General features: G+C 41.3%; 1 protein-coding gene across 1 annotated transcript; it reads left to right on the forward strand.

Annotated features, from left to right (window-relative positions):
* Window positions 1-754: 754 nt before the first annotated feature.
* Window positions 755-25,081, forward strand: vps35 (VPS35 retromer complex component). Its single transcript, XM_034127118.1, has 17 exons — window positions 755-852; window positions 2,841-2,936; window positions 4,253-4,349; window positions 5,536-5,659; window positions 8,362-8,544; window positions 10,054-10,273; window positions 10,512-10,595; window positions 12,375-12,484; window positions 12,686-12,782; window positions 13,478-13,626; window positions 13,897-14,104; window positions 16,720-16,875; window positions 17,224-17,346; window positions 17,436-17,615; window positions 18,037-18,276; window positions 18,757-18,900; window positions 23,755-25,081. The coding sequence occupies exons 1-17, from the start codon at window positions 850-852 to the stop codon at window positions 23,932-23,934; spliced, it is 2,394 nt and encodes a 797-aa protein (XP_033983009.1). The 5' UTR covers window positions 755-849; the 3' UTR covers window positions 23,935-25,081.
* Window positions 25,082-25,384: the final 303 nt, after the last annotated feature.

Here is a 25,384-nt window from a genome sequence, read left to right on the forward strand (position 1 = left end):
CGTCTTGGTGTGTGGTGCGAGACGGGAGGTGTAGCGGTTTCACAGAAAAAAAAGTGTTACTTCACAGTTTTACAACACATTTTTATTTTTTTTGACTTGCAAAATTATCTTTTAAATTGACAAACATCATATGTGTAATTCGTGGCACAATTCAAACGGGATCGAAAGATAATCTTTCTCTCGCCATTGACTTCATGCTGTCTTGACCATAGACTGTATATATAAAGGTCTTGACTCATAACAATGCATCTTTAGTTTGTTTATTGATACATCCATCATCTTAACTTGCATAGGGTCTTGGGGGGGTTAATCCTATTTCAGCTCAAACTGGGCAATAAAATGCGGTTGGGTGCCCTGAAAACGGTGTTAATCTACAGTATAGTGTTTTAGTCGCCAACCTACCTTACTTTATCATCTCAAAGAGAGTGAGTAATTTAGTTAAGTAAGTCATTACTTTTTTTTAAAGTAAAAGTCATGTGTAATGCATTAAAAAAAAATGGAGTCACTACCCCAACAGTGATGGTGGTACACTTTATATATGGTAGTAAACTACAGTCAATTGTAGTACACTTTATATACAGTTTATGGCTTTACACTTTAAATACACTCTATGGTGTTACACTTTATATATAGAGTGTATGGTGTTACACTTTAAATATACATTATATGGTGTAAAACTTCATTTATAGAGTTTATGGTATAGGACACTTTATATACAGTAAACAGTCTATGTGGTGCACTGGCCCCGCCTGCCCTGAGAGGTGTAGCTGAATGCGGACCGTGAAGGCAGCATTAATGTGTCACATGACAGGCAGCCTCTCCGACTGAGCAGAGACACATCAAATAATCATGGTAAGAAGTTTTCTAAATACAGCATTATTGTATGCATTTAAACGCTTCCTCTGTTTGCCTGCATGTGTTCGGTTTCGTTGAATGCAACACCTATCATACAGTGTGTCCCTTCAGTTGGTGTAAAGGCTGTACGTGAAGCTGCTGTGGCCTAACGCCTCTGAGGCAGCGTCAGACAGCGACTGGCTAGGCTAACACTGCAGCTGAAAACAAGCCAGAAGCTAGTGGTTTTACTTGAATTGTATTGTATTCAAAAGCACATTCATCACATCCTGATATTCCGTCTCATGTGACGGCTTAATGGTGCCAGTGAGTGTAGCCTGTTTAGATTTATGGGACTAAAGAAGTGTAACAGTAAGGCTAGCTGTTGTTAGCCTAACGTTTCTCTTCCGCTCTGCTGTGTCACATTTACTGAGCTAATGTTATGGCCTGCACCGGATAAACAGCAGGAACTATGTCAGCTGATTAGCAGCGGTGCTATTCCCAAAATGCCATAAGGCGAAAACACATAAACTATAATATTCATATAAGTGTTCGTACAATAGAATGCCTATTTGTACACACATTGTTGCTGCGGACATGTATACGTCCTCCGTAAACATTAGGCTGTCTTTACGCTAGATGTGTGCTTTAGTTGGAATTGGGGTTGACGAACGTTAGAGTATTTCACTTATTTGCGGCAGCCAGTGTTTTGGAAGTCAATACATTAAAAGAAAACATTGTCATGTCTTGTATGTTTTAATTGTACTCTGTAAGTTTGTATCAAGCATATTCTTATTTTATTTACCTAAAGATATGATTGCGTGATGTGTTTAAGGTCCTTTCACGGTTCCATTTGTAATTCAGTCCTGTCAACTGCTTTGTAACTTAAACTAGATTAAAACTACAGATATGGAATGTAACTAAGTACATTTACTGTAGCATTGTAGTCTATTTGAGTACAAATGTGGGGTACTTGTACTTACCTGTGTTATTCCATTGTATGCTACTTTTCACTTCCGCTCCAATACATTTTGGAAGCCATTACTTTATGTTTTACTCCATTACAACTTTTGCTAATTTACAGATTCAAATGGTTAGCTAATACAAAAAAATACTCTTATAAATAAACATATAATTATACCTTAGGATATCCAGCAGTAGTAAAAGTAATTGAAATGACCTCCTCATTTAGCAGCAGTGATGAACACATTACTGCATCAAAGATCACAATCCACTACTTGAAGGCCCCATGTCATGCTTTTCCGGTTATTACCTGTCCCCTTGTGTGTTATGAAGGTTTTTCTGCATGTGAACGTTCTGCAGAGTCACAAACCCTCAAAGTACACCCTGACGCGAGTAAAACTCTAACACAGAGTTCTCCTCCCTGAGACGGCGGGATGCGGCGAGGCTGTGAGTCGGTGTGTGAGCACACACACAAACTCCCAGCCAGGCTGTGGGTGTGTGTGTGTGTGTTCGGGCTGGTTCCGGGCTGGGTTTTGCTGTGTCTCGCTGTCTCGCAGACGGCCACTGGGCTCATAGGGAGGGGGGGGGCAGGAGCTCCAACAAGCCGTGTAGGACAGAGTGAATACACATACTATACAGAGATGCTGTATGAGAAACCAATGTGAGTTTGGAACATTGAACAATATAAATCTATTCTAGTAGACCTCAACAATGGAATTATGATCAGTAGAAATGGCCATGACATGGGACCTTTAATGTATATGATTCTGGACTTTCCCATTGCACATAATGAGTACTTTTACTTTTAAACTTATTAATGTTTTTTATAATATTTTTCGATGCCAGTACTCTTTCTTCAGTAAAATGTTGAATGCTGGTCTTTGAGTTGTAACCAGGTAGTTTTACAATGTAGTATCACTCTAGTAAAACATTTCAGTACTTCTCCAGCACTGGTTAAAGTGACTGTTGGACTGTATTGATTTATTCATCACGGTGTAAATCAAGCTCGGATTGAAATAAATTGTGTTTAATCTCCTGGTCTTCAGCCCACCTCGCAGTCTCCCCAGGACGAACAGGAGAAGCTTCTGGATGAAGCGGTGCAGGCTGTGAAGGTCCAGTCCTTCCAGATGAAGCGATGCCTGGTAGGTTGCTTCAGTATGTGAAATATATGGTTTTAGTTGAATAATTGTTTAAACCCACTGTTTGGGTGGTGAGCTACCTTGCCTTTAAGACCTATAATCAGGGAAATACTGGCACGTCTTCTATTCCATTGATCAGTTTTCTTTATGGAAATGGATTCATCAACTGGCATCAAAGGACATTAGTGTACCTTGAACATCTATAGTCAAGCCAACAGGATGTCACCCTAACAGAAATGTAGAAGTCTCTTCCATTACCAGTAAAATGACACAATTCTTTATATCCTATTCAATACCATGGTAATAAACAAAAAAACAATTTACATTTAGAGCTAGGGTTAGGAAGTTGAACACATCACAATAACCACATTTAAAATCTATAAGAACTGTTTCATATGTCAAATACTTCAAACACTCAATTCGAGTTTCTCATTTACTACACTTTACGAGATAACATTTATACATACTGCAAATATTATAATTTTCCTCTGCCAAATGGAGTTTGAAGACATCATAATGTAATTCAATGGAACCTCGCTCTGTTAACGTTAAATGTTAGCTCTGCTTACAGCTACTAGCTCACAGCTAACGTTACCGTTCTCTCCTGCTACTAATTCTCAACAAGGATTTGTTGTTCACAGTGTAGCATTATCAGGGCAATCAATCACACTTTCTATCGTCCCAGGGGCGACAGTACAATGTCAGTATCGTCCTGGTAGCTGGGTGATAAAGAGTACCATCACATACACAGAATTTTGGCATGGTACCGAATTTCCTGTTCTTGTGACCCCCCTCGTTCAGATTTATGCCTACAATAAATTACAGCTTATTCCACATTGGTTGTACATATTTGTTGGACATATTGGAGTTAACCCATATTCAAAACAAAACCCCCAGGAATACATGTGAGAGTGCTATGGGCATGCTTTACAATAAGTTGCTAAAAGAGTATTTAAAGTAAAGAAAAATGTCTCCTTGTATGTGGTCTCACTGGGAAGTCAATGAACCAGCATGTAGAGTACAGTAGTGACGACAGCATGATTGTTTGAATAAGATAAGATATACTTTATCAATCCCAAAGTGGGACATGTTTTCAATGCAGCAGCATGTAAAACAAGTATTGCACATCATTCGAAATAAAAGAGTAGAAAATAAACATCTCAAAATGGAAGATAAAACGGAACTATAAGAGTGAAAATATAAAGGTTGACCATGAAGAAAAAAAAAGTAAACTATCTGACAAACAATTGAAGGGTTAGGGTTGAGCCCCAGTTGTGATTATTGTGCATGTTAACAGCCTGATTGGTTTGCTCCTGCAGGACAAGAACAAGCTGATGGATGCCCTGAAGCACGCCTCCAACATGCTGGGGGAGCTCCGGACCTCCATGCTGTCTCCAAAGAGCTACTATGAGCTCTGTATCCTCAACAGCTAGAATGTATGCATGTTGGAAATGTCACTTAAACGGACATATGGCTATGCTATGATACATTTGTGCTCACTTCACATATATCTTTGTAACTTCACATACATTTTGTATTTAAAGTGGACCTATCATGCTATATTATAATAATATAGTGTAGGACCATACCTATTTAAGGCATATTTATACTTTTTTTTTTTCAAAATACCAAACTGATCATGCATTTTAGCCATGCCTCATTTCGCTCAGTTTACACTTTTTTAGCCCTGTTTTTGCAAGGGCTGATTCTGTGAGAACAGCACCACCTACAGGCCTGGCATATGTACTACAGCGTCTCCAGCGCTTTCGAACGGCAATGGCCGTGGCTGTCTCCTCCTGATTGGTGGAGTTGGCCCAATAGCCGTAGCGCCACCGTCCTGACGTCAGGACAGTGTTCAAATCTGGATCAGTTTTGATCAGATCCGTTGCAGCCCCTTTTTTAGAGATTTGGGTATGGAGGAAAATAGAGAGGGTTGTGTTTTCTGACACTTGGTGAGTTCCCTGGAACACCGGGGACACATATTCATGTATAAAAGACGTACAAAAGTGCATGATAGGTCCCCTTTAATCTTATCTAAACATGTTTGTCTGTCTAATAACTAGTGCTGGCCTGTCTCCTAGAAAAGCATCTGACAAAACTTGTTTTTATGGACAGTGACTCCATTTAAAGCCAGTTTAGGTGAGCTGTGCTTGCTGATCATGTAAGAACAGATTTGCCACAAAAGCATTTTTTTTATATCTGAATGTGTCACCATTAAGTTGACCGTGACTTGTTTAGGCTGTTTGACTCGTTTTTTCCCCTTTATCATTATAACCGGCTGTTCACAATACTGAGACTTTAACAACTCAAAAAGGGATAGCTGAGAGCTCCAATTTGAGCAAATATATATGCTAACTCAATGTGAGTAAAAAGCAGACATAGTAGAGTACAGGTGATACGTCTTGGAGATGCCAGAGTGGAACTCCAGTGACTTGGTACTGGAGTTTGAGTGCTTCTGAAACTCTGGTGACCTGTGCAGTACTGTGCCAAACACTGCCTGTGTAGAAACTTGAGGGAGGGTTAAAGCAGTTGCAATAATGAGCCCATGTTGTTTGTGGAGGGTCCATGGAGGCTGTGCACTGCTCCCTAACTGTCTCTTTAGACATGGCTATCTCTGATGAACTGCACTACCTGGAAGTGTATCTGACTGATGAGTTTGCCAAAGGACGTAAGGTGGCAGATCTGTATGAGCTGGTGCAGTACGCAGGCAACATCATCCCCAGACTGTGAGTACCAACATCAAACATGACCCTAACCAATATACGTTGTCTTCAAAATATCTGAGTTATTCCCTCTTTACAATAACATGTTTGGTTTGGCTGGAAACAAACAATTCTGATCCTTTAAATGCGCACTAAGGCAACACTTTATTTATTTCTTTGCCCCCTTTTATTGACTTCTTTATGACATTTTACAGTCATGGTGACAAATCTGTTTCGTGCCTAAATATTTGATCAGGCATATGTTAGGTTTGCTAGAGAAGGACATCATTGAATGACTACATGGACATAAGGGATGCTGAGGCTGGGGCAGTGAGAGACAGGACAGGGCAGCGTTATCGGCAAGTCTTCCAGGACTGAGGCATATATTTGAACATTTAAAAAAATGACAAACCTGTTAATACTTAATATACAGTTGAGGCCTAAATTATTAGCCCCCCAGGAGTTATGGAACATTTTCCTAAAATTCTTCCCAATGTTTCCAACATTGATAAAACTTGATATAATCAAACATTCACCAGTGCTATTTAGTAGCTTTTGGTACAGTTTGGAACATAAAATAAGTTTTTAGGCTTGCTTTATATCAAATATAGTGAAAAATGGGTTGGTCAAAAAATATTAGCCCCCAGGCCATTAATAGTCAATAGTGCACCCTTTCTGAGCCACAACTGACAACAACCTCTTAGAGTTCTTGACTAGGTTGGCACAGGTCTCTTGAGGGATTTTGGCCCATTCTTCCATTGCAAATTGTTCCAGCTGGTCCAAATTGCGTGGTTTCCGAGCATGGACATTCACTTTGAGCACCCGACAGATTCTCAATAGGATTCAGATCTTGGCTATGTGCGGGCCACTCCAGCACCTTGGTGTTGGTGTCATTTAGGAACTGTTGGACCAATGTTGATGTGTGCTTTGGGTCATTGTCCTGTTGGAAGACCCAGCGACGACCTAAGTGAAGACTAAGAGCAGATTTTTTCATATTATCCCTCAAAATGTCAACATCATTTAAATTTTTCATGATGCCTTCCACCGGAACAAGGCTCCCTGTGCCTGAGGCTGCAGAACAGCCCCACAGCATGATGTGTTCTTAGGGTTGAAGGCCTCTCCCTTTCTTCGCCAAACATAAGCAACATCCATGTGCCCAAACAGTTCCAGTTTAGTCTCATCAGACCAAAGCACAGACTTACAAAACTCATCTTTACCTTTCAAATGTTCACGGGCAAACCTCAGTCTGGCTCTGATGTGCTGCTCTTTGAGTAAAGGGGTTCTTCTGGGACGATGGCCCTGTAGCCCACCACAATGAAGAGCCCTCACCACTGTGTTCCTTGAAACATCAACTCCAGAAGAGGCCAGGTCAGCAACAATCATCTTGGCAGATGTCTGGGGATTCTTGCTGACATCTCTGACTATTTTCCTCTCCAGAGTTCTTGAAATCTTGCACTTTCGACCACGCCTAGGTTTGTTTCTTACAGAATGTGTCTCCTTGTACTTCGCAATGATGCAACGTACAGCAGTTCTAGACACTGTGAAGCACTTGGACATAGCAGTATAGCCACTATCTTCTTTCTGAGCTCAAGACTGATTTCCTTTGTCTTTGGCATGGTGAGTAGGAGTAGTAGTATAGTCCCTCTCAATAAGGTATTCAAGTGCCTGTTTCTTGGAGTCCTTTTATGCTGATTGAATGCTCAGGTGTGGCTTGAAAGCTGATTGGTTGATTAGGTGTGGTTTGAAAGCTGATTGATTGATTAGGTGTGGTTTGAAAGCTGATTGATTGATTAGGTGTGTTTTTGAAAGCAAAAATTCACATGGGGGCTAATATTTTTGACCAACCCATTTTTCACTATATTTGATATAAAGCAAGCCTAAAAACTTATTTTATGTTCCAAAATGTACCAAAAGCTACTAAATAGCACTGGTGAATGTTTGATTATATCAAGTTTTATCAATACTGGAAACATTGGGAAGAATTTTAGGAAAATGTTCCATAACTCCTGGGGGGCTAATCATTTAGGCCTCAACTGTAGATGTTTGTGTTATTTGTGAAATGGGTCGATGGAAATGAAATAAAACTCCCAATAAACTGTAAACATGTTAACAGTAAAGATGCCCAAAGCAAGGAGAGCCCTGAGTGTATATTTCTATATGTTGTCATGATGTTGGATTTAAGCAAATCAAATGTACAATCCAAGTTGTAGTGAAGAGGAGCAGATTACATGTAGTTCCATTAATACTATTTGTTCTAAGGATGTCATTTCTTTCAAAAATGTGATTATATACTAGGTGCAAAACATATGAATATGATTTGCTTTATTGCACCTCCATTCATGCTGTAATATCATTTATTTCCATTAGCTTCTTATCTTTCAAACAATACCAGGCAAATGCATCATGGTTTTCTAGTTAATTCACTATTCATACTTGGTATGTTCTTCACTTAATTGTTTCCTAGTGTAGTGCTAGGGTTTAGACATGTAGACTAATGGTGACTTCAGCTTTCTACAATCTAATGTGAAACACTAATGTGGAGGCAGAGATGGAGAAATGAATCATTTTGTCACTTTTTATCTGCAATAAATTAATGTTGATCAGTCAGTTTGTTGCCCACTCCATTTAAGTTCAGCATGTTCTCTAATAGATACTGCACATGTCAGACTTCATACAGATTTCTGTTGTCTTTCACCATCAATCCTCTTACGCTCCTCCCTTCCCAGCTACCTGCTCATCACTGTGGGGGTGGTGTACGTGCGCTCCTTCCCTCAGTCCCGTAAGGACATCCTGAAGGACCTGGTGGAGATGTGTCGGGGGGTCCAGCACCCTCTCAGGGGCCTCTTCCTCAGGAACTACCTCCTGCAGTGCACCCGCAACATCCTGCCAGACGATGGAGAGCAGCCAGAGTAAGACAGCCTCTCTGAGTGTCCCTCATCCACATCATCCTGATACTACCATCAGAATGTTGAAAAGTCATCAGTCCTGTAAAGCAGCACCTTTTATGTCTTAACCAAGTTCACAGCAAATCAGGGAGAGAAAAACAAAGGTTTTACAATCTGAATTTGAAATACTTTGGAAAACGAGAATGAATGTAAAGTTAAAGGTAGGGTAGGTAATTTTGGAGAAACCAGCTCGAGATCGCTAGAATTTGAAAATACACAGCCGGAAAAAATCTGCCACTTCCTTACAGAGCCCCTCCTCCAACACACACGAACGCGCACATGACCAATGAGTTTGTGCACAGATGGAAGGCTGACAGGCAGGTAGGCCATCCAGTTATTTTAACCGGGCCGGCTCAAATGATTGGTCGTGCTTTTTACAGTACTACGGCTTCCACAGATGAAATTTTGTTATGGATTTTTTGTCAAAGCACTTCAGATATTCATTGCTATCGGGATGTTAAGAGCATTCCATGGAATATAACAACAAGTGTATCTCGAGCCGGTTTCTCAAACTTACCTACCCCACCTTTAACATAATACCAAAAAAGGAAATTTACAAATATAATTCTTAAGAAACTATCACAATAGGCGCTTTCACACCGCAGTACTTTTCCCACAAAGGTTAATCAGAACTTAGTTCATCAGAACTCTTTAGTTCTCATGAACTAAGTACAGATCGCGTTCACACTGGAATAAGTTCCTGAGGGAGGATTAGGCAAATGAAGCCGCTGACGTCACTTCTTCTTCTTCTGCTTTGGGTTTACTGGCAGGCCGCAAACAACTTCACGGCGTATACTGCCACCCGAAGTCCCGCAGTTGGGGACTGGCTTCAGTCCCCAACTGCGGAAGCCTTCCGAGTAAATCGCCAGAACGCCGACACCTCCTCATCTCCACCGCTCCCATGTTTTCTTTTGTGTTGCCATAAGTTAGTCTCTCTGCGTTTGTGCGCTGGGCTAATGCTAATGCTAATAATGCTAATGCGAGGAAAATAAAATGGCGGCTTCACAAAACTTTTTGGGAGTTTTACGGGGCGTGGTTTGCCCAGCCAATCAGAAATAGGAACCTTTTTCTCCCACGAAAGTCCCTGCTCTCTAGCAGGGACGGAAAAGGGGGTAAAAAAGGTTCTGATGAACTAATTTTAGTTAATTTTATTTTTTTGGTGTGAACGCAACATTTCGGAACTGTATCGGAACTAAATTGGGAAAAGTATTGCGGTGTGAACGCGCCTAATGGGATAACTACAGGAAAAGCTTTTTTTTATTATTTTTTATTTTGGGATTTCTAAATATAAGACTAATGTACAAGTACAACACTCGAAGAACACTGACACAATTAACTTCATGAATCGGTTCATCACAGCTCTGCACACAAAACATGATATTGATATTGCGCTTCTCGTTTCCATTTTGGATAGAAAGGGAACTTTACTTTAGTTTTGAATACTGCTCTAAACTCTTCATGTTTTGATCTCAGGGGAACAGAGGAGATGACTGGTGACATCAACGACTCCATCGACTTTGTCCTGCTCAACTTTGCTGAGATGAACAAGCTGTGGGTGAGGATGCAGCACCAGGGACACAGCCGAGACCGAGAGAAGAGGGAGAAGGAGCGGCAGGAGCTGAGGATCCTGGTGGGAACCAACCTGGTGCGCCTCAGCCAGCTGGAGGGGGTCAACGTGGAGAAGTACAAACAGGTGTGTGCACAATCAAGTCATTAAGGTTGGGAAATTAATTATGTGAAAGTGTACAACTTTTTCAATAGAGCAAACAAAGATGAGGCCAGATTTGTCTGGTTATTTTAAATTGTTCTAAGACAACAAAATGATGGTTCGGCCTTCACTACGGCAAAATCCAAAGACACAAACGTACAATCATTTGGCTTATAGGGCATTTTGTTCTATGTGTGAATGTGTTTGCTGTTTGTGTCTCCAGATTGTTCTCTCAGGAGTGCTGGAGCAGGTGGTGAACTGCAGAGACTCTCTGGCTCAGGAGTATCTCATGGAGTGCATCATTCAGGTACACACCGGGGATTACAGCTTTTATTATCGTCAGTATACAGTACATGAATGTAAACTGTTACAATTACTCGTAACCTGTAAAAGTCTGAATATGACTATCAAAGTCAAAAAGTAACCTGAATACTTACCTTTTGGATAACCTCAATATCAAATGCAATGCACATTTTTTTTAAAGTGAAAATAAATATCAATAAGATTTACTGAAGTTTATTATGTAAGACAACAGAACAATGTGACCATAGAAAAGAAGAAAGAAAGATATTTAGGATCAAAATGTGTCATCTTAAATTATAGGCTAGGCATACAAAATAATGGTTTACAAATTCTGTTTTAGTTTCATACTTTATTAAAAGCTTAAAATATTTTTGTTGAATAAATCAGTTGTCCACAAAAAGATATTTAATATAATTTACGTCTACCTATGATACACTGATCTTTATTTGTAAATGTATTGTAACATTGTAATCCTGCTAGTTATCCCCATTTTTATAAAACGATCTGATTAAACGTTTTTCTTATTTCACCTTAAAGGAATGCAGTTACCTTTCTTTGTCTGGTGATTATGTCATTCCAGTACTTGTAATCCATTCCCTCCCCAAGCCTGAGTTCATTATTGCATAATCCAATGCAAGTCTATTCCAAATAATTAAATGAAAGTACAATATGAACAATCTTATAGGCAACAACATAGGGCAATCTATAAAAGGGCTAGTTAATAGAGAACCCGCAGTGACGCGTCCTAAAACCCGGAAGTAAACTCCTTCCGGTTCCTTCGTCAAAAACGCAATGCAATTTCTCCATAGGATTTTGGAAAATAGCTGGAAATAAGGTCTGTGGTTGACACACATTTAAGAGACAGAATCACCTTTTGTTCAGCCGGATAATATCCACATGTCTACCCTACTTTTATAATTTTCTAATCATAAATCTAGTCGCCAGAAGCAAAATGCTAACGTTATGCTATAAAGGAACTACAGCAGGGTCGCTGCTTCAACGTCACGCCAACTTAAGATCCATATTCAAACATACAGATTCTAAATGGTACAAGTTGAAGCGTTTGTTTGAACAGTTTGCAGGAGGCAGGTACTTGCTTTCAAGCAGAACAGGGCAAACAAACTTAGAGGGAGTGTTTTACGTGTTCGGCGTAATGACGTAAAACGGCCTCGACAACTTCTGTAGTTCTATTCAGCCACTTGGTAACAACCATCGTTTTTCAGACACGTCAACTCTTCAAAAATCACCAGTGGGGTCACTGCTGATGTATTTAATGTCGTAGAACAAAACGTGATCTGTCTCTTCAATTTGTCTCAAACACAACCTTATTTCCAGCTATTTTCCAAAATCCTATGGAGAAATCCCATTGCTTTTTGTCGAAGGAACCGGACGTGGTAAAAATGCTAACTTACTTCCGGGTTTTAGGACGCGTCACTGCGGCCCTCTGTAGTACCAATGTTTAAATGACAATTTGGTGGAAACAATGTGTTTGATGTTGTCTCCCTTTTTATTCCTGGGAAACGAGGACCTCTTCATTGCACAGTTGTTCAACCCTTTATAAGAATATCTTTGAATGCTCAAATGTAACTATCATCAGGACATGTTTGGATGTTCTGTTAGTGGAGCTACACTTATTGGTAGGGGTTTTCATTGTTGAAGAAAGAGGAGGAGAACAGATTGCACTGTTGCACTGAATCCATTTCTATACAGAATCCACTGTCCCTCCACACCCTGCTACAGCAGAGCCCTCCCCTCCTGGACTAAAAGACTCTTCTGTTGTCAGGTTTTCCCAGACGAGTTCCACCTTCAGACCCTCAACCCCTTCCTGCGCTCCTGTGCTGATCTCCACCAACACGTCAACGTCAAGAACATCATCATCGCCCTCATTGACAGGTACACTTAGCCTCTCTGCTAGTTGGCTTAGCTAATGTCAAAAATATTTTGTCTTTTCACCGGGAGAGTATCACTGCATCTTTGGAAAATAAGATAAATGAACAATTAAGTTGAGTGTAATTTACAAACAAAGTGGATTTAGTGTGAAGTGACCAGCTCTGCTGCCTGTTGGTGGATGCACTCAGTTTCTGTTTGTTTCAGACTGGCTCTGTTCGCTCATCGAGAAGACGGGCCCGGCATTCCAGCTGAGATCAAACTGTTCGACATCTTCTCTCAACAAGTAGCCACCGTCATTCAAGTAGGTTATAGTGAGTTTAAAAGATCATTTCATCAATCAGTACAAACCAATCCAAAATAGCAAAGCAGCAGTCTGACTACATCAGACCTTAACACTTCTGATGTAAAGGTTTAATGTCACACAACTACAGTGTAGTTTATATGTAATACATATGAGTTACAAGGAAACGTTTTCTGTGTTTAATAGTTAGGTCTGCACAGGTCATTTACATTTGATCAAAATGGCAAAATGGCCTAGTTCAATATCCAAATTGCAGTAAGTGTAATATTTGATAGAGTAAATATGATTCTATGTTAATTATTGTGGTGAGGAGGGAGGTTATCCCTCCTAATCTGTGGGGCTTTAACTTTCAGAATGAGAAATCCTCTACAAGTCCCACAGAGTTACAGCAAAGAGACAGATACATTAAAAATGCCTACACATCCAAATATTATAAATAAAGATGCAAGCACACTTTAACAAAATAAGAACACATCCAGGGTTAAAATAAGTAGTAGCACTATAAAACTAAATAAATAGAATCCTGTAATTCATTAAATACATTTAGCAGATATCACTGTTATAATATCAATAGTGACGTTACAGTCTGAAGTAGAGAAGTAGCAGCCTGTACTAACAGTAATACGTTTCACAAAAGCACCAGCACCACCAATACTAACGTTGGACTAACCTCACAATCTCTGACCCTCCTCCAGTCTCGCCAGGACATGCCCTCAGAGGACGTGGTCTCTCTGCAGGTTTCTCTCATCAACCTGGCCATGAAGTGCTACCCTGACCGTGTGGACTACGTAGATAAAGTCCTGGAGAGTACTGTGGAGATCTTCAACAAGCTCAACCTGGAACAGTAAGTCCTCAAAGTCCTGACACACAAGAAGACAAAATGTGTCAAGGTAGTTCCAGACGTTTGTGTTCACAGGCGAGAGACAGAAAAGGGAAGAGTAATTGTTAAGAGAGGAGGGAGAATAAAGTTGGACAGTGATCAGAAATGATACTCATGAAGCACTGTTACTCCATGTACATGTTGTTATCACTGACAGAATTTAAAATAGATCATTACCCTCTTTGCCTGGCCTGCATTCCCTCTCACGTGTCTCTCTGGTTCCCCCCCCTCCAGCATAGCGACTAGCAGCGCAGTGTCCAAGGAGCTGACCCGCCTGCTGAAGATCCCCGTGGACACCTACAACAACGTCCTGACGGTGCTGCAGCTCAAACACTTCCCTCCGCTCTTCGAGTACTTCGACTTCGAGTCACGCAAGAGCATGAGCTGCTACGTGCTGAGCAACACGCTGGACTACAACACCACCATCCTGGCCCAGGAGCAGGTCAGACCCTCACCACTGCTTCAGCTCTGAAGGCATTGTTGCTTTGTGACGGGAGGGGCGGGCGGACACACACACACGCACACACACACGGACAGACGGATATTGTGATCTTAGGCTATCTATCACACCCTTTTAGCTGTTCTTCTTGTTAGAGTTGACTTTCTAACGGCAACAGGAGTCCGCCATACGAAACTGTGGTGTATGTTTAACGTCACATTTTCCCCTGCAGCACTACATGGAGCATTGTACAACAACAAGTCCTGCTTTAAGTTGATCCCTTACAGCAGTGGTTCCCAACCTTTTTGTCTCGTGTCCCCGTTGAGCTGTTCTCCCTTCTATAAGAACCCCCCCACTCATCTGTGATGATTCGCCTACATGTTATCTTGTGTTAAACCCTTTGTAATCCTTTTTAACCCAACTGCTCATTAGATGAAAATCACTTGAATAACTCACCCTCTACACAAATGCATTTAAACTTGACACTTATTCAGTTCTACAAACCCCCTCCCTTCCAGTCCCCTAGGGGTCCCCGTACCCCCAGTTGGGAACCACTGCCTACACTAACTAGGGCAGTGTTTTCCTTAAGTCCCGCCTCCGCTCGCCTTCACGTCAGTGTCACGTCTGTCTTGTATAACTCCGGATTCGGCTTTTAGCGCATTTAAACATTTTAAAATATTGTGATTTAATAAGAGCTAAGTGTTTAATATGGGAAGTGGATTCAGGTCAAAAATAATCTGCTGGTTTACAGATTTCACTTTCCGAATGTAATTGTTGGGCCCTTAATGAAACGGGTGTGTAGTACCACTGTTTGGCCACTACGAACATTCACCTCACCGCCCGTCTTACCTCCTTGTTGCTTGGAGTAGAATCCCTAGATCTGTGATCCATTAAAGTGGACCTATCATGCTATATTTAAATGATATATTGTAGGGCCATACCTATATAAGGTATATTTATACGTTTCTGTTTTCAAAATACCAAACAGATCATGCATTTTAGCCATGCCTCATTTCGCTCTATTTGCTGTTCTCCAGCCCTGTTTTTGCAGGGGGCTGATTCTGTGAGCTGCAGCTGACCACGCCCCCCTGCAGGAGAGGGGAGCCGCTCTGATCAAGTCAGAAGAGGGGGAGAAAAATAGATCTCCGTCCTCCATGTTTTATTATAGCCTATTATTATATAGAGTCGTTATTCATTTGTTTTAAAGCTCAATAAATAACAAAGAAGACCTTTGACCGGCACTTTTCTAATTTTGTCCGGAAGATTTAAACTTTAACGGACATCTTGACCGGCGAAAGAAAACCTAACTGAAACTCTGCCGCACGGTCCCCTCGTTCCTTGGAAGAGGCGGAGAGGTGGGTGTTTGTCATCTGCTGGTGGACTAACCGGAGAGAATTACAGTGCTTGCCTCGACGGGGAGGGATTGCATTGAATTAAAGCAGCGGGAGCAAACGCTTGCCTCGGGGAGGGAGAAAAAAAGCCACAGCGGAGAATAAACAGAAGGGTAACCATGGTAACCATGCGCGGGAAGTCTTCTTAGCTTTTGTGGCAGACTACAGCGCCACTTACAGGCCTGGCATATGTACTACAGCGTCTCCAGCGCTTTCCAGCGGCAATGGCCGGCCGTGGCCCAACCCCACATTCCCCTGATAGGTGGAGAGTTGGCCCAATAGCCGTAGCGCCACTTCTGTGACGTCAGGACAGTGTTCAAATCTGGATCAGTTTTTATCAGATCCGTTGCAGCCCCTTTTTTAGAGATTTGGGTATGGAGGAAAATAGAGAGGGTTGTGTTTTCTGACACTTGGTGAGTTCCCTGGAACACCGGGGACACATATTCATGTAGAAAAGACGTACAAAAGTGCATTTTGCATGATAGGTCCCCTTTAAATTACAGTTATGCCTCAAGATTTAGTCTAGTAGACCAGGAAACTGTATACGCTGTAGCGCTGCTCCATCAAAACCTGTCGGTGTGTAGGAAGTCACTGCAGCCTCACAAGTACAGGAAAGAAAGAAAGACATTTGGAGATTTGTAAAACTTGCCCGACAAGCCGTTGCTAATGTGGTGACTATATATGCAAACACTGAGGTATAACCAGCTGCTGGTGTGTGCAGCACGAGACCAATCTAAACTCGCTTTGTCATCATTAGAGCATCTTATCGTTACACTGTCACGGTAACTACGCAGCATTTAGGAAGCACCATTATTGATTGGTATTGATACTTGGTTTTATTTCCAAATGAATACTCCTACTTTGGCCCATCGTTAATACCAATATACATATTTACATGTTCTTTGTCTCCTGTTATCGTGACAGCCCACTGGTACAGCACACATACAATATAATGCTTTGACACAATCATTGGGCTGAATATGAAAACTACTCCCACTGAGGGTACATTTTCACTTTGTTTCACATAACAGAGGAAATGTGCTTCTAGGTTATTAATCAAAATGAAGGCCCTGTGTAGTTGAGTTCAGTTGATGAGGTGTGGCCCCTTACTCCTGTCACTCTCTGACTGAGACCCCTGACCTCATCACAGTGCTCCACCTGCCAAAATCAGGAAGGAATTTGAATAAAAGAACGTAACATGAATTTCCTCCCCCGCTGTTTCTCTAGGTGGACGCCATCCTGTCCCTGGTATCCACACTGATCCAGGACCAGCCGGACCAACCCGCTGATGACCCTGACCCAGAGGACTTTGCTGAGGAGCAAAGCCTTGTGGGACGTTTCATCCACCTGCTCCACTCTGAGGATCCGGATCAACAGTACCTGGTGGGCCCCCCCCCCCCCCTCCCATCCCCCCCTGACAGATGAATACAGACACACTAATCTGCTACTGTGTTACTGCTGACTCTTTAGGAAGTCTTGCTGCAGTGTTTCCTTTTTAAAGTATTTTTCCACCAGTTCAGACTTGATGTGTACTGCGATGGATTACATGCTGATTTTGATATCGCAGAGAAACAAATGCAATCAGTGGCTGCCGTGGAAACATGCTTTAAAGAATGTGAAACTCTACTGCAGTCTTTGGATCTGAAACGTGTGTATCTCTAACTGACTCTGTGGTTGATGGGCGACCATGTCTGCCTGCTCATTCAAGCTAACACTCTGATTTGTGGTCAGATCCTGAACACAGCCCGGAAACACTTTGGTGCGGGGGGGAACCTGCGGATCCGCTACACACTGCCCCCCCTGGTGTTCGCTGCCTACCAGCTGGCCTTCAGATACAAGGAGAACTCTTCATCGGTGAGCAAACTGTCCTTCACTCTAACTCACATACTGTGTTTACAGTTTCCTCCATCCTGTTTCATGCCTTCACATCGGTCTGCCTTCAGGATGACAAGTGGGAGAAGAAGTGTCAGAAGATCTTCTCGTTCGCCCATCAGACCATCAGTGCTCTTATCAAGGCGGAGCTGGCCGAGCTGCCTCTGCGCCTCTTCCTGCAGGGGGCGCTGGCCGCAGGGGAGATCGGCTTTGAGAACCACGAGACTGTAGCTTATGAGTTCATGTCCCAGGTACAGTGTTTCATAAAACTCAGGCCTGTCAAATGTACCGGGGTTAAGATAAAAACGCCTGAAGACTGTGACTCCTCTAATTATAAATGTGTTTCTGTTATTCTCATGGATTCATGTACAATTTAAAAGTAAAATATGTATGGAATGGGGGAAAGGTACAGGTGATGAGGTTGATTTTATAAAAAGGAAGCACTGAGCATCTTGAGTGTACTATTAAAAGAAGAGACCAAGATCTAAACACTATTTAGGTTCAGGTTATTTATTTGTACCTGTAGGTTTGTTTTGCAGATAAAAGTCCACCGATCCATTGTGACAAACGTGTAAAAAATCACATAAAACAAAAAGTACCCCTCTCACATCCTCTGTCCGTCATTTTCTTCCCTCTCTCCTTGTCCACCAACCTCCCCCCCCCCCCCCCCAGGCCTTCTCTCTGTACGAGGATGAGATCAGTGACTCCAAAGCGCAGCTGGCAGCCATCACGCTGATCATCGGGACCTTTGAGCGGATGCGGTGTTTCAGCGAGGAGAACCACGAGCCTCTGAGGACTCAGTGTGCGCTCGCTGCCTCCAAACTGCTGAAGAAGCCCGACCAGTGCCGGGCCGTCAGCATCTGCGCTCACCTCTTCTGGTCCGGACGCAGCACCGAGAAGAACGGGGAGGAGGTGTGTTGGATCATTCTCTTCCTATTTTCAAACATACTTCATCTGGAATAAAATGTGCAGAATCAGTAAACTCACTGTGAGGAGGGGTGGTTGATTTAGTGGCGTCCACAGCAGGTGCAAACAAGTAGGAAACACTTATATACTCACATAGGGACATTATGTATGTGGGGGAGAGTTATTAAATGTTCAGGTGTCCATTAACCACACTTTCATTTCTTTAACTCATTTGATGCTTTTTATCCATTCAAGTTTTGTCTTGATGAGAGAAGTGACAGGAAAGTTGATCACATGGTCAACATCTTAAACCCTAAAGCTACCACAATGCCCCAAAAAGCCATCATGTAAAATGTAGATTAAAGTAAAGGGGAACCAGTTCTTTATGTTTTCTAACAATAGTCAGTTATATATAAACCTGCCCAGTCACTTTGCTAGCTGTTCCGCAGCTGTCCGTGCTCCGTACTGATCCTGTTCCATTTTCAGATCCGCGACGGTAAGCGTGTGATGGAGTGCCTAAAGAAAGCCCTGAAGATTGCCAACCAGTGTATGGACCCCTCGCTGCAGGTCCAGCTCTTCATTGAAATCCTCAACAGATACGTCTGCTTCTATGAGCGGGAAAACGATGCGGTAAGACACTAACGCCTACATGGTTAAGGGTGTTTTATGTTTCTAAGTTAAACTCCGCAGGAACAGGACATCTATAATGTTGTGTAAATGATAAAACCTGGTTTCTGTATATATGTAGAGGAAAAAAAGAGATTGCCCTGAGAGAGAAAAGCATGGACCTCTAACCGATGATAAAGATACCAGACAGGGAAAGTATTAGTGCTGCTCGATTATGGCAAAAATCATAATCACGATTATTTTTGGCCAATATTGATATACGATTATTCATTGACTTTGAAAACATCAATTTATTGTACTTTTAAAAATAAATGTGAACAGTATGTTTTTAACAGTTGAATACCCTGAACTTTAAAGGGGACCTATCATGCAAAATGCACTTTTGTACGTCTTTTATACATGAATATGTGTCCCCGGTGTTCCAGGGAACTCACCAAGTGTCAGAAAACACAACCCTCTCTATTTTCCTCCATACCCAAATCTCTAAAAAAGGGGCTGCAACGGATCTGATAAAAACTGATCCAGATTTGAACACTGTCCTGACGTCAGGACGGTGGCGCTACGGCTATTGGGCCAACTCCACCAATCAGGAGGAGACAGCCACGGCCATTGCCGTTCGAAAGCGCTGGAGACGCTGTAGTACATATGCCAGGCCTGGAGATGGTGCTGTTCTCACTGAATCTGCCCTTGCTAAAACAGAGCTAGAAATTGTCAAATTGAGCAAAATGAGGCATGGCTAAAATGCATGATCTGTTTGGTATTTTGAAAAAAAAAAAGTATAAATATGCCTTATATCGGTATGGTCCTACACTATATTATTCAAATATAGCATGATAGGTCCACTTTAAGTATAATTCAACTGAAAAACCAATACAAAAATAAATTATACATTTATATCTACATTTAAATAAATAATATCAAAATAATAAATACCAATAAAGAAGATCAACAAATATTTTGGAGCGCACTTCTACAACCTACTAAACATATATAAATATGATAACTAATGTCACACACAACCTGTAATGTTTCATTATACTGCTACACGCAGTACTCTTATTTTTGGTAACCCCTTATCCGGAAACCGGAAGTAGCTAGCTAAGAGCCTCCGGCTTGACGAGTTAGTAAAAGTTGACTGAACGCTAGAGACCGGAGCATGGAGGACCGGAGAATAGAGACACGGCAACTAAAGCTTCCTTGTAACGTGTTTATATGGATTTATTAAACGGACACAACCTGGCCGAGAGAGCTTTTAGGGAGGGGAGCAGGATGTATAACGCAAGACAAATTGAGAGCATCATTGCGAAATGGAATGATGCTCTAGAAAGTATTGCAGCAAATTATATAATTTAATACAAACCCCAATTCCAATGAAGTTGGGATGTTGTGTAAATGGTAAATAAAAACACAATACAATGATTCCTTTTCGACCTATATTCAATTGAATATATCTGGTCTACAAAGACCAAATATATAATGTTCAAACTGATCAACTTGATGTTTTTTTGCACTCACTCATTTTGAATTTGATGCCTGCAACACATTCTAAAAAAGCTGGGACAGGGGCAACAAAGACTGGGAAAGTTGAGGAATGCTAAAAAAAACACCTGTTTGGAATATTCCACATGTGAAAAGGTTAATTGGAAACAGGTGAGTGTCATGATTGGGTATAAAAGGATCATCCATGAAATCAGTCGTTCACAAGCAAGGGTGGGGCGAGGTTCACCACTTTGTGAACATCTGCGTGACAGTCCAACAGTTTAAGAACAATGTTTCTCAACATACAATTGCAAGGAATTTAGGGATTTCATAATCTACAGCCCATAATATCATCAAAAGATTCAGAGAATCCGGAGAACTTTCTGCACGTAAACAAACTCCAATGATTGCCGTGACCTTCGACCCCTCAGACGGCACTGCATTAAAAACCGTCCTCATTCTGTAAAGGATATTACCCCGTGGGCTCAGGAACACTTCAGAAAACTATCGTCAGTTAACACAGTTAGTCGCTAAATCTACAAGTGCAAGATAAAACTCTACCATGCAAAGCCAAAGCCATATATCAACAACACCCAGAAACACCGCCGGCTTCTCTGGGCCCGAGCTCATCTGAGATGGACTGGCGCAAAGTGGAAAAGTATGCTGTGGTCTGATGAGTCCACATTTAAAAAATCATGGATGTCGTGTCGTCCGGCTAAAGAGGAAAGAAAGATTCAAAAGCCAGCATCTGTGATGGTATGATAGTGCCCATTAATCATACAAAATGCACTTCTTGATGTCTTTTATACATAAATATGTGTCCCCGGCGTGTCAGGATACTCAAAAAGTGTCAGAAAACAAAACCCTCTCTTTTCTTCCGTACCCTAATCTCTAAAAACGGGGGTACAACGGAGCTGATCCAGATTTGCGTCCGATATGACGTAATATCTGAAATGTGGACCCACGGCCCTATCAGAAACGTTGCTATCAGAAACAATGCCCGACTGTTTTGGAAGTAGTATGGTCTTTGTTTACATTAGCAAGCATCGCTAACACTCAGAGCTAACCTGTACTGGAGAGAGTATGTGTAAAGAAGCAGGATATAAAAGGTACTCACCTTGTGGTATAACCCGCAAGAGAAAAGAAGCATTTGAGCTCCATACTGTTTCAGAAATAATCCTTGATGTGGTTTGGATCATAATATGGCGTTTTATCACGGCAGCATTTAGCTGTATCTGCCGGCAGAGCAGCCACTCTTTTCCTCACAGAGCTCACTGCTTGCCTTGCGTGCTCCAATGGGGGCGGGGCCAGCATCAGCCCAGTAACATTTTTAAAGCTACAGTCACAGAATCAGCACTTTAGTAACAGGGCTGAAATAGAGGGGTATGAGGCATGCTACAATGCAAAACACTTCAGAGACATGTTTTGTATAGATATGGCCCTATAATATATTTTTCAAATATAGCATAATAGGTGAGCTTTAATTCTGTGGGACATGCATGTTTTGGAGCAACAGCTGCTGCCATCCAAGCGACGTGTTTGTCAGGGGCGTCCTTGCTTATTTCAGCAGGACAATGCCAAGCCACATTCTGCACACGTTACAACAGCGTGGCTTCGTAGTGAAAGAGTGAGGGTACTAGACCTGCCTGCCTGCAGTCCAGACTTGTCTCCATTGAACATGTGGGGTGCATTATGAAGCGCAAAATACAACAACGGAGACCCCGGACTGTTGAGCAACTGAAGGTGTACATCAAGCAAGAATGGGAAAGAATTCCACTTACAAATCTTCAACATTAGTGTCCTCAGATCCCAAACGCTTATTGAGTGTTGATAAAAGGAAGGTGATGTAACACAGTGGTAAACACGCCCCTTTCCCAGCTTTATTGAACGTGTTGCAGGCATCAAATAAAAAATGAGAGAATATTTGCAAAAAAACATAAAGTTGATCAGTTTGAACATTACTTATCTTGTCTTTGTCGTGTATTCAATTGGTTGAAAAGGATTTGCAAATCATCGTATTCTGTTTTTTATTTACGTTTTCACAACGTCCCAACTGCATTGAATTGGGGTTTGTAGAAGAGAATAGATGTGCTTTACTGATTCCGAGTTGGGAAGTTGGTTAGTTACAGAAGCATGTTTACAAGGCATTGAGTTAGAAATGTCGGTACCACTTTACAATAAGACTATCCTTATAAAGGATTCATAAAGGGTTTATAATTAGGTTATTAATTAGGTTGTAAATACTTTATTAATCATTAAGAACCATTTATAAACCAGTTCTAACATACATCAACACAGGCTCACTATTTGGCAAGATGACTAAGCCTTATATTGGCTACTTAGCTTACTTTGTCTTCTTCATCAGCCTTCTTATCTGTTGTTCACCGAGTTGATTCCCCCCATTCCATCTTGATGTTTCTTGGCATCTCTTATGACTATTTATTTATGAGTTACTAACATTTATAACTGCCAAAAGGAAGCCTTGTTAAGTGTTAAACAAATCACCATTTATTAATGAGTTACTACCATTTATAATAAGACTTAGCAGTACAGATAAATGTGGGCTCACTATTTGGCAAGCAACCGGTCACAGTTGCCCTGTTTATCTCATGTCTTATAAAAGCTTATTAATGATTTATAAAGTGTTCACAACCTAATTAATAAATTAATTACAAACTATTTGTAAACCCTTTATAAGGGTAGTCTTATTGTAAAGTGGTACCGAAATGTCATATCATATACAAATAAATGAACAGTAAATGCATACATTACATTATCTATATAATACACTATCAAATACAGAATAGGTTAGAATACACTGGTATAGACCAGCCTACTACTTAAACACACTTTATAAACATAGGAGAATATAAACATATATTATACAAGTGTGCAAGTTGCATTATTTTAAATAATAAAAAAACAGTTATATTAATACTGAAATGTACAGGGTTCTTTTGTAAACAAAGTTGCTTAGCTGTTTTCATATGTTAAAATATGTTACTAACCAACATGTAAGTGTGTGTAATCCTCAACATGTTTTAACGCATTTCATCACTCAAAATATTTAAAAAGCCACTATAAACAATTTTGATTCGTCAATTGTTAACACCCATGTTTGCTAGCAAGCATTCTTCTTTGTGCGAGTTGCTACGCCTCATTGTGCGTTACGCCCACCACCACCAGTCAGAACAACAGTGTGGTACTGGCAGCAGCATGTCTACAGTAACAAAGGGCTCGTTGCATACACAATATACAATCAAATTGGGGGGTCAACTCTTCTATTGTTTTTAACTTTCAAAACACATTGACAGTTGCTTAGATGATATGAGAGTCCATAAAGTGCCTCCCTCTAACGCTATCCCCCCCCCCCCCCAGGTCACTGTCCAGGTATTAAACCAGCTCATCCAGAAGATCAGGGAAGATCTCCCTAACATGGAGGCCAGCGAGGAGACGGAGCAGATCAACAAACACTTCCAAAACACACTGGAGCACCTGCGACTGCAGAGGGAGTCCCCTGAGGCCGAGGGGCCCGCCTATGAGGGCCTGGTGCTTTAAAACTAGATGTTTAACTATATTATGAATACACTCACAAGAACACATTCAATCCCATCATGTAGGATGGGAATAACAATAAATGTCAAGAAGAGCTAAAAGAACTCATTCCTTCATTTTATAATTATTATAATTATTGTTAATTTTCTGCATAATTCCCTCCTCACTGTCCCTCACTATAGGACGTGTTTCTGCAGCAGGCTGGAGATGTTACATTTGAAGAAGCAAGCTTCAGTGTGTCCTTTCTAAAGTCCTGCTCCATTGTTCTGTCTCTAACCCGTATCATTTCATGTCAGTAGTAGACTTACTTGCTGCTCTAGGTGTTTCCACTGAGTCATCACTTGTTCACATCTTCCCATATTGAGAAGTGAATGTATTAGCGTGAGTGTATTATGGCTACAGAATCTAGCAGTGGTTTTACAGCTGTGTTGCATACAAGCTAGTTCCCCCCTTGGCCCTACAGGATAGGCACTAACTGTTGATGTTAGAACAGAACGTCTCTACATCTTGCCAGCCTATTCAGTTCAGAGTTGTGTGGCATGATCCTCAATCCTTCTGTACGAAATTACAAATGACCTCAAAAATCGAGTTATTTGCAGGTGGAGAAATAGTAGTATTTTTCGAAAGAGTCTATCCTCATACTAAAGCAGTGCTTCTTTTTAACAACATCAGATGTATCTCTCCATCTCTCTATAAACTCCATAATGTATTTTATTTCCGGACTCCTCCCCAATGGATTGAGAGCTGCAGCATGTGTGTGCATGCTTCAGTGAGCTTGTACAGGCTTGGTTTTTAGTTTGCTGTACATGAATACAACAAACAATAATGTCTGACTGTTCTATCATTTAGTTTTTCAATGAGATCCTGTTGCTCAGTGACGCTTGTCTCAGACAAATCTGTTGTGGGGGGTGCAGGGTTCCTCAGGTCTGTGTGCTAGTTGACAAGTTGCCATGGTGAGATCATGATGATGTACATGTTTGCTGCAGCATTCCACATTGTCTGCTGATTCCTCTTTCTTAGCTATTATTGATTTGTTCTCTCCCCTTTTTAAATCTGTGTGTAAACCCACATGTAAATCAGATGAATAAAAAAGCAGATGAAATAGCAATTGTCATTGTCATTTGCTGAAATAAAATTGAAATTAACAATACATATGTGCATTCTGTTAATTTACACAAGGCATATGAATATAATACACTGAACAGAGGCTGGATCTAAGCGGACATTAGGCAAGAGGCCGGCAGACTGTCAGTCACATCGCTAAGCAGAAAGGCTAACAACTATACACACATCCAGGGCCATTTGGAGGACCAGTTAACATGCAGGGCTGCACTGTCAGATGAAGCTGGAGAAACTGGAAGAACATTCCAACTCCACATAGAAAGCCATGGATGCTTTGCTCCAGAGCAACTTACAATTCAGATCAGCCATGAAGATACAAAATCAAAACAGC

Source organism: Trematomus bernacchii, unplaced genomic scaffold, assembly GCF_902827165.1.
Source record: "Trematomus bernacchii unplaced genomic scaffold, fTreBer1.1, whole genome shotgun sequence".
Lineage (NCBI taxonomy): Eukaryota > Metazoa > Chordata > Actinopteri > Perciformes > Nototheniidae > Trematomus > Trematomus bernacchii.